General features: G+C 51.1%; 1 protein-coding gene across 17 annotated transcripts in view; it reads right to left on the reverse strand.

Moving 5' to 3' along the window:
• The window catches only part of LOC125625638 (natural killer cell receptor 2B4), a 36,154-nt gene extending 23,606 nt beyond the window's left edge, over positions 1-12,548 (reverse strand). For 2 of the 17 annotated variants that reach the window (XM_048827969.2, XM_048827966.2), the window contains exons 1-5: positions 11,998-12,547; positions 10,712-10,921; positions 10,491-10,627; positions 6,119-8,175; positions 5,387-5,632 (exon numbers count right to left, since the gene is read on the reverse strand). In XM_048827969.2, coding sequence (XP_048683926.2) covers positions 5,387-5,435 — 49 coding nt within the window. In that variant the 5' untranslated portion in view covers positions 5,436-5,632; positions 6,119-8,175; positions 10,491-10,627; positions 10,712-10,921; positions 11,998-12,547. Of the gene's footprint in view, positions 1-5,386; positions 5,633-6,118; positions 8,176-10,490; positions 10,628-10,711; positions 10,922-11,997 lie in introns of all 17 variants that reach the window. The other 15 variants (XM_075122983.1, XM_075122981.1, XM_075122982.1 and 12 more) reach the window with 15 other exon arrangements.
• Positions 12,549-12,900: the final 352 nt, after the last annotated feature.

Here is a 12,900-nt window from a genome sequence, read left to right on the forward strand (position 1 = left end):
TACAGCTCACTTCATCGGATGCATACCAGTTTACTAGGTCATCCAGATCTTCCTGTATGACGTCCTGGTCCTTCTCTGTATTGGCAATACCTCCCAGCTTTGTGTCATCCGCAAACTTTATTAGCACATTCCTGCTTTTTGTTCCAAGGTCAGTAATAAAAAGATTAAATAAGATTGGTCCCAAAACCGATCCCTGAGGAACTCCACTGGTAACCTCCTTCCAGTCTGACAGTTCACCTTTCAGTATGACCTGTTGTAGTCTCCCCTTTAACCAGTTCCTTATCCATCTTTCAATTTTCACATTGATCCCCATCTTTTCCAATTTAGCTAATAATTCCCCATGTGGAACCGTATCAAATGCCGAGCTGAAATCAAGGTAAATTAGATCCACTGTGTTTCCTTTGTCTAAAAAATCTGTTACCTTCTCAAACGAGATCAGATTGGTTTGTAACGATCTACCTTTTGTAAAACCATGTTGTATTTTGTCCCAGTTACCACTGACCTCAATTTCCTTAACTACTTTTGCCTTCAAATTTTTTTCCAAGACCATGCATACTACAGATGGCAAACTAACAGGCCTGTAGTTACCCAGATCACTTTTTTTCCCTTTCTTAAAAATAGGAACTATGTTAGCAATTCTCCAGTCATATGGTATAATCCCTGAGTTTACAGATTCATTAAAAATTCTTGCTAATGGGCTTGCAATTTCATGTACCACCCCTTAGCCGTCTCTTTGCCAAGCTGAAAAGTCCCAGTCTTATTAATCTCTCGTCATACGGAAGCTGTTCCATACCCCTAAACATTTTTGTTGTACTTTTCTGAACCTTTTCCAATTTCAATATATCTTTTTTGAGATGGGGCGACCACATCTGCACACAGTAGTTAAGATGTGGGCGTACCATGGATATATATATTTATATATATTTATATCGGCAACCTTTGGCACGCAGCCCGTTAAGGAAATCCACTGGCGAGCCGGGCCGGTTTGTTTACCGGCAGCGTCCGCAGGTTCGGCGGATCGCAGCTCCCACTGGCCGCGTTCGCCGCTCTCCTACCGCCCAGCTCTGAAGGCAGCGGCATCAGCAGCAGCGCAGAAGTAAGGGTGGCAGTACCACGACCCCCCCTACAATAACCTGGCGACCCTCCCACAACCCCATTTTGCGTCAGGATCCCCACAGTTACAACACCATGAAATTTCAGATTGAAATATCTGAAATCATGAACTTTACGTTTTAAAAAATCCTATGTCTGTGAAATTGACCAGAATGGACCGTGAATTTGGTAGGGCCCTATCGATGGGAAGAATCAGTGAGATTCAGACCCAGGCTGGATGTGATGATCTGCAGAGTTGAAGGTGATGCTTAGGTTACAGGCCTGATTGACGTGGGGGAAATGGCTGCTATCCACAATGACTGAGAAAGGAAGGAAGGGGAAGATGAATTTCTTCAACGCCACAGGACCCCTGGATTTAAAGGGATATTCCCAATTGTTAGACACAACAATCTGAGACCCTCTTTGCTGCCACTTTAAGAAACCTTCTTGTATTGTCCACAATTCTATTGATCATTGTTCATAAGGAAACCCAGTACTAACGACATTTAGTGGGTTAGGATTCTTGTTAACACCCTAGATATATTAGCTGCATTTCTCCAGGTTGAACATTTATCTTCTGCCCAAATTTCACAGGGGAGACCAGGGTTTCTCAAATTGGGGGTCCTGACCCAAAAGGGAGTTGCAAGGGAGGGTCGCAAGATTATTGGGGGGGGGGGTCACAGTATTGCCACCCTTACTTCTGCGCTGCCTGAAAAGCTCGGCAGAGAGCGAGGGCTGCTGACCAAGGCCCCAGCTCCGAAGGGAGCCGCACAGAAGAAAGGGAGGCCATACCCTACCGTGCCGTCCCTACTTCTGCGCTGCTTCTGGCAGTAGCCCTGCCTTCAGAGCTGGGCTCCTGGCCAGGAACTGCAGCTTTCCCGCCGCCCAGTTCTGAAGGCAGGGCCGCCGCCAGCAGCAGCGCAGAAGTAAGGGTAGCCTTACCGTGACCCCCCCCTACAATAACCTTGTGACCCCCCCCCACAACTCCTTTCTGGGTCAGGGCCCCTACAATTACAACACCGTGAAATTTCAGATTTAAATAGCTGAAATCATGAAATTTACTATTTTTTAAAATCTTCTGACCGTGAAATTGACCAAAATGGACTGTGAATTTGGTAGGGCCCTACCCATGGGGCCACCCTAACCCAACCTGTTGCTGTTTAATTGCCACTTGTGTGATGGTGTGAACAGCCAGGCCATGGGAATTCAGTTTTCAAGTAAGGTTCTGTTCTAATCTTTTGCCAGATCCTCTGTTAATCCTGACTGCTTCCATAAGGGCTCATCACCTGAGGAAGGGCTGCCTTGCCAGGCTATAGTTAACCCTTTCCAATCATGGCTTTTTAGAAACATGTCCTGTTTTTGGGACTGAACAGTTCTTTTTTAGATTTATTTCTCCTCTCCCCGCCCCCCCGCCACACACACACTCACATACACACCAGATTAAAGACAGTGGATCAGATCCTCAGCTGGTGTAAATTGGCATAGCACGGCTGGCTGCAATGGATTAACAGCTGCTGAGGATCACACCCAGCCTGATTTGCTTCTCACTGAAACCAGTGTGAATCAGGAACAACCCCTGGGAAGTCGGACTAGTGCAAAACTGGTGGAAATGAGAGGAGAATTGAGCCTCCGTGTTGTGTCTAATATTTTAAGGGCCAGATCCTCAGCGGGTGTCAGTCGACACAGCTCCATGGAAATCCCTCAGGTGATTTCAGTTGGCCCCAGCTGAGGCTCTCCACTTTAGTAACAAGAAAAGGAGTACTTGTGGCACCTTAGAGACTAACCAATTTATTTGAGCATGAGCTTTCGTGAGCTACAGCTCACTTCATCAGATGAACATCTGATGAAGTGAGCTGTAGCTCACGAAAGCTCATGCTCAAATAAATTGGTTAGTCTCTAAGGTGCCACAAGTACTCCTTTTCTTTTTGCGAATACAGACTAACACGGCTGCTCCTCTGAAACCTGTCACTTTAGTAACTAAACTCTTTGGCTCAGAGGAGGTAAGGCATTTTGATTTGCCTGCACAGCCCCAAGCGTGCACCCTGGTGTAGAAAAAGTAATAGACACACATTACAGAGACACTGGGCTGAATTCTGCTCCTATTTATGCCGATGTAAATCCAATGCAACATTCACACTGGTGTTACTGGGAGCAGGAATTGGCTGACAGGGTGTTGTTTAAACCACATCTGTTCACTCGAACCATTTGCCAAATCCTCTGCTAATCCAGGCCCTGATCTGATGGAAGGACTATCGAACAGGCTTCCACAGAACTGATTCAGCAGGGGTAATGCAAGCTCGCCCCATGCTCCCCCACAGACCTGCCCTAAAGGGATCAGCCTGAAGCAGTGAGAGGGATGGTGGAGTTTGCAGGCTCTCTTTGGTCCCTCTACGAGGACTGCGGCACAACCCTGTGATGTGGACTCTGAGAAGTGGGCTGCCCACCAAGCAGCTTCCAGCTGATGATACCTGTCCGTCATTACAGACCTGCACCGGATCTGAACCAGGGAAAGGTTCTGTGGTCCCATACCAGCCTGCTACGCCACCCAGTCTTCAGAGATCAGCCCACTTTGGAGCCATGCCTGCAGCCTATCTTTTGCCAGCCCACCCACCCAAATCACCCCAGAGTATAAAGCACTGGCCGCAGCTTGCTATTGAAGTAAATCGGCATTATCCCAGATGGGTAAACAGTGCCCTAGGAGCCTACAGACAGCCTCGTTTCAAGGGGGACCTAGAACACAAAGCAGAATTTTCCAAAAATGTTGCAACACAAATAGACTCAGAGTAAAATTTTCCAAAGCATTCAAGTGAGTTAGGAACCTAGGTCCCATTTTCAAAAGTGATTTAGGCACTTAGGGCCATATCTCCAAAATATTTAGGCACCTAAAGATACAGCTAGGTACCACGATGACTTTGAAAGTCCCCCTAAGTATCTAACTCCCAGAGGTGCTGAGATGCCCTAGTGGGATTTTCAAAAGCACCTAAGTGCCTATGTGAGTTAGGTGCCAGGGTGATTTTGAAAATTCTTCTAGGCACCTCTCTGCATCTTTAGGCACCTAAACAGCTTTGAAAATCTGGTCCTTACGTCTTATGGAAAGCCAGTGGGATTTAGGTGCTTTTGAAAACGTTCCCCTCAGCAGCCATGACACAAAATGATGTGCAGAGCCCCAGGTGAGCTTACAGCATGATACGAATCAGCCTGAATTTTAAGAGTGAGGGGCTATCTCTGATGTCTCTGTTTGTGGGTGCCCGACTCGAGAGCCCTCAAAGGGAGCTGGGTTTCAGAGGATGCTTGCTCAGGACAGATCCCTTGAAGGCCTCTAGAAATTGAAACATCCCAATCACTCGTCACTTGGGAAGATTTAGGCCAGTGACTTTATCACCAGCGTTGTCCCTAGAGTTTAAGAAAGTTGTTCTCTCTGTGCAATTCAGGTCGGTTATTCCACTGCAGAGCTGTTTCAATGGTGTGAAACCCCAAGTGCAAACAACTCGCCAAACTCAACTCGCAGTTTTGAATGATCCTGGATGCACCTTCTGAGTAGCTGCTGTTTGCAAACATTCAGGTAGCTTTTTTTCTATATACGTGTTTGCAAATGGTACGTTTCAAGCCCACGGCAGAGCTTAGCTAAACCAAGAGGCCAGATTCTCCCCGCATGTAAATCGGCATCATTCCACTGAAGTAAATACAGCTATGCTGATTTACCCTATCTGAGGACACGCTTCTGGAATTGTTATAGATGTATAATAGATTCTCTCTCTATCACCCTTGAGAATGGGGTTAAAGTCAACAACCACAATTTGCTCTTTGCCCGGGTGCTGCTCTGTAATTATCCCCATGGTTCATTGCAGTGCTATAAAGAAAATTAAGATGCAAAGGGCCAGTTTTTTGCCTGCACTCCCGTTCCCTTTGCACTGCTCCATCATCTAGCTAAAAGACCAGACCCTCTTCCCCCTCACCGTCCATTTCCCCCCTCCTGCTCTGGGGCTGAGGGAGGGGAGCCGTGCCTTTGGCCCTTGACTGTTCTGCTGAGGTGCCAACAAGGGGAGATAACCAGACCCAGCTTCAGTGGCTGTTTTGTCCGTTTGGGACTGAGACCTCCCCTCCCCCCCCCCCCCCCCCCCAAGCTTATTGCATGGCCACCAAGCTGGCAACCTCAAGGTGAAGAGTTCTGCAGCCTACAACTGAGCTCTTGAGCCATGTAGCCCCCCCTCCTGTCTGTTGCACAGACTTGGTGACATGACTGGTGAATTAACAGGGTTCCCTCGAACCTGTTGTAAAAATTAACACCGCGTACCTCCACCATGTACCACACAGAAAAGCAGCAGGCACAAGGAGATCCTCATGATCTGGTTCCAGAAGAGAGAATCAGCTGCACCGGTCGCTGTTAATAGCTGGAATATTTCATGTTACCCTCCCTGCTCTTGACACTCCAAGATGACAGAGGAGGCGAATTTCTGACAGCAAGCGACAGAAAAGAGACTCCTTCAAGACTGTCGGTCAATGACTTCCTCTGCTCCGTGTGGTTTCTCTGCAGCGAGTCCTGTCATTTCACAACAGAACAGTGACCGCTCTGCTCATAAAAGCCTACACGCCATATCCTCCCGGCTTCCTTTAAAAGCCCCCAGCACAAACGCTAGCAACCAAACCGAGCCGTGCTAATTGCAAGTGCTTTGCTGCTTGACGCTTCCAATCCAGGCAGAGTTTGCAAGAGAAGTGACTAAAAAAAACTTCGGGAGCAGCAATGGGGAAGAACTAGTTCCAGTAGGAGGGGAGATGTGACTTGCGAAGGGTTGGGGAAGAAAGCACTTCTCATTGTAACAGGGTTTTTCGGTTGCAAACCCCAAAATACTTTACCAAGAAAGCTCCTTTTATGTATTTATTTCAGTTTTTACTTCCCTGTAATAGAAGAGTGTGATACTCTGGGCTCCCATAACTATCTTAAAATACACATCTCATTTATAAACAGACCGAAGATCAAATGAAATAACCCAGTGACAGCATCAGTAATAACACGAAATTAATTTACCTGCCCAGAATCTCCACCACTGATAGCGATCCCTCATCCTCTTATGGGCAAGATGGGTCTTCCAGCGTGGTTTGAAGGCTGACAAATTCAGGCTGTTATAGACCCAGTTTCCAAAGGCTCAGGACCCAAAGTAAGTAGCATTTTCCTATTTTACACATGGGGAAACTGAGGCACAGAGAAGGGCAGTGACTTGACCAAACACACTCAGCGGGTCCATGGCAGAGCCAGGAACAAAACCCAGGAGTCCCAAGTCCCATTCGGCTGGCCCATGCTATCACCTACCAAACCCCGACCAAGTGAGAATTCATTCTGTTGCCCCTGATGGAGAATGTTGTGGAGCAAGAGTGTGTAGGGCAGAGCGGGGCCTTTCACCATCGTTTCAGACTCCCACAGAGGCCCCAATCCTGAAAAGACTTATGCACACGCTGAATTTTACGTATGGCAGGGAGGATGGTTTTAGCTGGTGCGGAGTGTCATAGCTCACTGATTTCACTCTGCACCGGCCTCTGCACGGAGCTCAGTTCACTGCAGTGGGACTGCTCACATGCATACAATTAAACCCACGCAGCCGTTTTTGCAGGGCTGGGTCCCGGACCCCTGATGTCAATGGCCAAGTTCCCATTCACTTCAGTAGGGCAGGAGCAGACCTTTAGTTACTATTCCAGGCATCCTATTCCCTGATCAACCCCCAATGCCTGTTTTAGCAGATTCAAGTGTCCTCAACCCCTCCCCCATTTTTTATTCAGCTAATAGTCTCACTTAAAAAAAAAAGTCAGAGTTTTTTCCCCATGCAGTTTCACACTTCTTGTGGTGATCACACCTGCTCACTGTGTGCTGGACCACAGGGGAAAATAGACTGGAGAAAGGAAGTATAAAGCCACGATGGGTGGGATTTTCCCCACCACAGCATATGCCTGCTTGTCAGTGTCTCTCTGCATCCTACCGGCCAAACCATGCAAGATGTAGGGCCCTGTGTCTGAAGGGGCTATAAATTAGACCCATTCCCTTGCTGACATTCATAACCCCATTTAGCACTTACTTAACACCTCCTCCTGTGTCCGGGACTGCCACTTACAGGCAGGGGTGAAAGTAACTTAACGGACTTACCGGTACTCAGGTCCCGGGCAAGGTTGGGGGGCGGCTCTGGACTGCCCCTTTTGCCCCCGCCCATGAGCAGCCCTGCTGGAACAGTCGACTGTGTACCGGCAGGAACTTTCTTACCGGTACGCCGTACCGGCTTACTTTCACCTCTGCTTACAGGACAAGGCAACAGAGGACATGCGTTAAATCAGGGATGGGGCTATTTAAAGGGCTCCATGTAAGTTACACATGCACTTAGCCTCCCTTACACATCAGTAGATCAGGGTCAGTAGATGTGGGGGAGGCTAAGGGCTCCATCCTGTAAAGGGGATGAGCCCTCTGGCCCCAGTCCAGCAAGCCCCCTAACCAAATGCCTAACCTTATGCACTGAAGTCAGTGGGTCACTCTAAGTCAGGTTTGTGGGATGTTCATGCTACCTTTTCCATTGATAAACTGAGACTTCCTTCTCCAGGGCTACCGAACGCCTCTCCCTGGGTTTAAATTCCAGGCTATTGACGTTCCCATTTATCCCACACTTCCCCGACAAGCTCTGCAATCCGTTAACCCTTCACCCACCACCTGGCTCCTGGTATTTGTGGACCACCAGGCCGCAAAGTAATGGAAGTGACTGCAGTTGCAGAGGGCTCAGTCCTGTTACAACTAGCTAAGAGGCCACAGGCCCATGGAGAAGTCATGGGGAAGTTCTCACTGGACTCGGCAGAGGAACTGTGGCTTCTAACCTTCGCAAGGAGGGAAGGTGTGCACTTACAAACCCTCGCTTTACCAGCAGAGTCGCTTTCACCCAGAGGCTCTCTCACGGCTGATCAGTCCTTTTAAGGAGTCATTCAGCACCTTCTATTTCCTCTGCATTGCCAGGGGATCAGGCCATGATGACGTTACGGAGTTCTGTGCCTCTGCGTTTGCTGAGCGTTGAGGATTACGATCCTTTTTAGGATTGTCTGCACGTGAAAGTTCATCTGGAATAAGATAGGGTGTGAATTTAAAGCACACTAGTTTAATGCACTTCCTAAATGGATGAAGCTAATCAGGAATAAGACACTCTAATTCTGGAATAAGAGCAGCCGTACATGGAGTTAATCAGGAACAGCTATTCCAGAATAACTCACCATGTAGACAAGCTTCTCAGGTGAAGAGCAAATGCTAGGGCGGTCTTTGGCACCAGCCGACATTGGCTCTCTAGATACTGACTGGCTGTAGGGGCACTCTGTGTCGGTGGTGGGGGTGGGGGACAAGACAGAGAACAGAGCCCCCCCTGCGGGTACGACTCACCCGAGGAAGTGAACGTTGCTCCCTAGCTCTGCGTACAGCCTGTGAAGAAAGGCCTCAGGCAGCAGCTGTCACCGGGCTTGGTGGTTTACACTGATGCTAGCAAAACTCCATGGTTTCTCTGCTGCATTTTTAGCAATTGGTAAATCTGTCGTGTTCTCACCAAGGATTTCTGTTTCTCTGCTATTTAGTGCTGTTGGTCCTGTCTTAGGATCCCAGGGCACTTTGCTGCAGTCAAGGTGTCAGCCTGGTGATGTCCTGGGTGAATTACATTGATGCCCTGAATTCCCCTCCAGTTTAACTGGATGCAGTGGATATTTCCTCCACCCTAAACACTGTTTACTCGTGCAGAGTGGCCATTAAACAACTGGCCCATTCCACCCCAGAGAAGGCTCCATTTCCATGGGGAGAAAAATGCCAACAAACTTAGAAAAGTATGTTGGTCTCATATGTCTGCAGTGGCCCCTCTGCACACCAGTCACGAGAGAGGAAATCAGACTACCAATGAAAACACTACAGTGGGGCAGATGGGGAAAATGGAGCATCCAGCAATCCATGGAAGTGTTTTACCCCGATGCTATAGGGTGTGTGCACCCAGCTGGGGTGATACTAGCCAGCCCGCCCCATGGATCAGGGAGGGGCTGTGAACAGCCATTTAGAAAAGCCATTTCCACTAGCACAAACCAGAGCCCAGAGACACAAGTGAACCACTGACCCAGTGATGGGTGTAACCAGTTTGGGGGGGGAGGGAGGAGGGTGCAGGGGCCAACTGGAAACTGGTTCCCTTTAGTTTACTCTGCTGTCCCCTTAATGCTACTCCAAATGCTTTCCCTGCCGGTGGACGTTCAGATGAGCTTAGATTTCCATGCTGACCGACTCTCACTGACCAGGCTGGGTCGGGGGTGGGAATTGGGGAGACACATTTTTACCATGGGGCAGGGACTTGGGGAAACTTAACTGGAAAGGGGAGGAGCAAGAGAGGGCCTGTGTGGGGAGGAGCCAGCCAGAGAGCGAGGGGACACAGGAAAGAGAACAGGGATGGGAGGATGTAGGGATACCGAGGAGGGGGAGGACCACAGAGGGAGGAGGGGCACAGGAGGGATCTTTGGCAGTGGGGGGAGTTATGCAAAGGAGGTGATGCATAGTCAGCAAATATGCAAATCAGCTTGTCACATCATTTGTGTGGAGGCTCCTGGTTTCTGACCCTTTCTGACCCGGGGCTGGGACCAGTCAGCGCGGGGAGACCTGCAAGGGGAAGCCAGGGGCTGCCCACATGGGCCCAGGCTCGGTCAGCCTCCTGCTGGTCGTCTTGGGCATTAGCTCTTTCCAGCCTTCGGGGCACCCTCTGCCGGCGGGTGTCTCGCCTGCCGCTGGCCCAGTGTCCCTCCTGGACCCCGGAGCCCTTTACCTCGGGGATGTGCCCCGCAGTACTCCCACACTCTGGGTCTCCCCTCCCAGGGGACCCTCAACCCTCTCACCCACCTTGCCGCATTGGCTACTGCCCGTCATCTAGGCCCCGCTCACTGGGGCAAACTACTCATCACTGGCAAGGGGGTTAGGCCCTGCTGCCTTTGCCTATTCCCAGGCTGTATCTCTGCAGCCCTATTCCCCAGCCCTGCTCCAGTTCAGGGGCCCTCCTCCCAGGCAGCTAGCCCTTCTCCCTCCAGGGCTAGAGTGAGACTTCTCTCCTGCGCCGGGCCCCCAGCCCTCTTCTCAGGGCCAGCTGGGCCCTAATTGAGCTAGCCGCAGCTGTGGCTGCTTCCCCTATCAGCCTAGCTTGGCTGCTTTTAACCCCCTGCTCCCTGGGAGTGGGGCAGCTGCCCCACTACATGACCCAACATGGAGGATGTGGTCATGTGACTAGAAGGGCAGTTGGAGTGTTTCCATGGTCAGTGGTGGCCCCCGTGGTAAACAAGGACCAGTTCGGACCGGATTGACCCGGGGAGTCTACGGGGCTTCCCTACGGGGCTTGGCGCCAGAGAACCTATCTAAGGCCGGCAGTTACCTCACTTAGGGGCTGCTCATCCTGAGGTCCTGAGCACCCCTCAGAAGGGTGACATTGTCTGTTATACGTCCCTTCTACTCCGCGTGGGACTAGCTGGGGCCTTGGCTTCAGGCCACACATTCCCTGAATTACTGTCCCTGTGAAGCAAATGAGTTTCAGTTCATGTTTGTGCATCTTCCCACTCCCATTTATGTACCTCAGTTTCCCCTACATCAACACACCTTGTTTGGTTTATAGACGTCTGCTTCCATTTGCATTATTCCCCCATAAGGGAGGGAAGGGAGGTTACATAATGGAGGGTGGCTGCCAACCCGACGACCCACGCTGGTATGGCAGTAGACGACTGTGAGCTCAGATATTGTTAGGGGGCTCCCTGCTGCCCTTCCATTTTGTATTTCTTGTACCTAACACAGCTCCTCACGTGACAGGCTCTGCGATGAAATAGACAGAACCATCAAAGGCAGAAGGAGCCATGTCCGTTTCAGACCCACACGCCGCCCCTCAGCCCTGAGCAAGGCCAGGAAGAGGAGCCCTCCCCAACCCAGCGCCCTGGGCTGCTTTGAGCTCACTGCACGGGTTACCACAAAAGGAAAGAGCGTCTCGAGGGGAAGTTGCAGAGCTGTGGGGTGGGTCATTTCTCTGCAGGCCCTCGGCACCATCACACCATCACCTGACGGCCAACCGGCTCTGCCTCTGGGTCTGTTCCGTCAAGACAACCGTTATATGGACTGGTGGCCGCCCGCTCTGCCTGCCCCTCACTGTCAGGATGGAGGGGGCTCTATGGCCTTCCCTTCTCTTGCTCCTGCTGGTTTTAAAGCCCAGCAGTGAGTGATCTGTCTGAATTCGAGGGCAGGAAACCACCGGTGACAGCATCCCCTGCGCTTGGGTCCCCATCATCCTCTCCAGCAGCTGCGGGGTAGACCAGTGGGAATCTGCCCAGACCCTGAAGAGTCCAGGGTGGCTGGGAGAGAGGTGGGCAGACCCTGAAGAGTCCTGGGTTTGGGGTGCGCATCCCCCGGGAGCAGGGGGCCGAGATGACATTGGGAGGAGAAGAGATGGAGGGGGGATTGGGATAACAAAAGGAGAAGCACAGAGCAATGGGAGGCTCTGGGGCAGGGAGACAGGAGGACTTGGGGGAGGGAAAAGGAGGAGTCAGGGGCACAGCGTTGAGGGGAGGACAGAGGGGGACTCCTGCAAGGTGGCCGCGGTGCAGCAGGGGATGCCCTGAGCCCTTGTCCCTAGGGGCAGCGGGCAGGGGCAGGGTTATCACTGCTCTCCTGGTGGCTGCTCAGGAGGGTCCACACGGATTCGTGCTTCCCGATGCCTGCTCCCCACCCCCTGCCCAGGGACTGCCAGGGGCCAGCGACGCTGTGAGTGTGACCTGCACACAGAGCCGCAGCAGGGCCACCAAACTGCACAGGCCCCTGGAGGGGGACAGAGAGAGAGAGAGCCCAGCTCAGGAGGGGAGAGTGGAGGGGCTGGAAGCTGAATGGCTTATGCGACTCACCAGTGAGAGTAATGGGGCTGAGATGGCAATGCCTGATTCTCTGAGTCGATACGAGCGACAGCTGAGATGTTCCAAGCCCGCTGGGGAACAGAGCCCCAGAAAGGGCCGATCCTCCATTGCCCTGGGTGTGAAATGTCCCCGGTGTGGCGGTTCAGTGATGAGACAGAACACAGCTTTTTGCAAGCAGGCAGGCTGGTCAGCTGAGATGGGCGTTCTCTGCCCCCCCGCCTTCCACCTTCTCCTTTTATTATATTTCTCCCCCCTAAGCATTACACACTGCTACCGCAAAAAGATACACAAAGGAATGTATGACGTTGATTAATATACTTAGTTGCATCTTTTATATACTACAATCCTGGTTCTCAGGCCTTGAGCCCAGGCTAAGAAAGCCTCCCACAATTGCTGTCCAAACAATCAAGTTCTCATGGTTTATATCTAGCCCTTGTCCTTGGATAGAGCAATGTGTGCATTGCTTCTACGAAACAGTCAGGGTGTGCCCCGCCTGCTTCCAGGTGGACTAGCTAAACATTAACCCTTCACCCCGGTTCGCAATGGCGGCATTTCACACTTGCTTTGCACTGAGGGGAAACGGCCCTGCAAGGTGCAGAGCGATGGAGAATCAGGCCCAGGATCTCAGCCTCTGTTTATTTCCACTTCTGCCCGTGCACGCCCTGGCCCCAGACGTTATCACAGGTGGGGATGCTGAAAAAACACAGAAATGCTGTTCCGGCTACTGCCAGCAATTACCAGGCCTAGGAAGGGCCCAAGCTCCCCTCTCCTGCCTACCTAAGGGCTACGGAGAGGTTGGGGCAGGATCCTGAGATGCTAGTTGAATTTCTCAGCCCTTTGAGGTTCCCATCACATCAGGGACCCGGCTGCTAAAGCGCCTAGCAGATCATTTGC

Source organism: Caretta caretta, chromosome 24 (assembly GCF_965140235.1).
Source record: "Caretta caretta isolate rCarCar2 chromosome 24, rCarCar1.hap1, whole genome shotgun sequence".
NCBI lineage: Eukaryota > Metazoa > Chordata > Testudines > Cheloniidae > Caretta > Caretta caretta.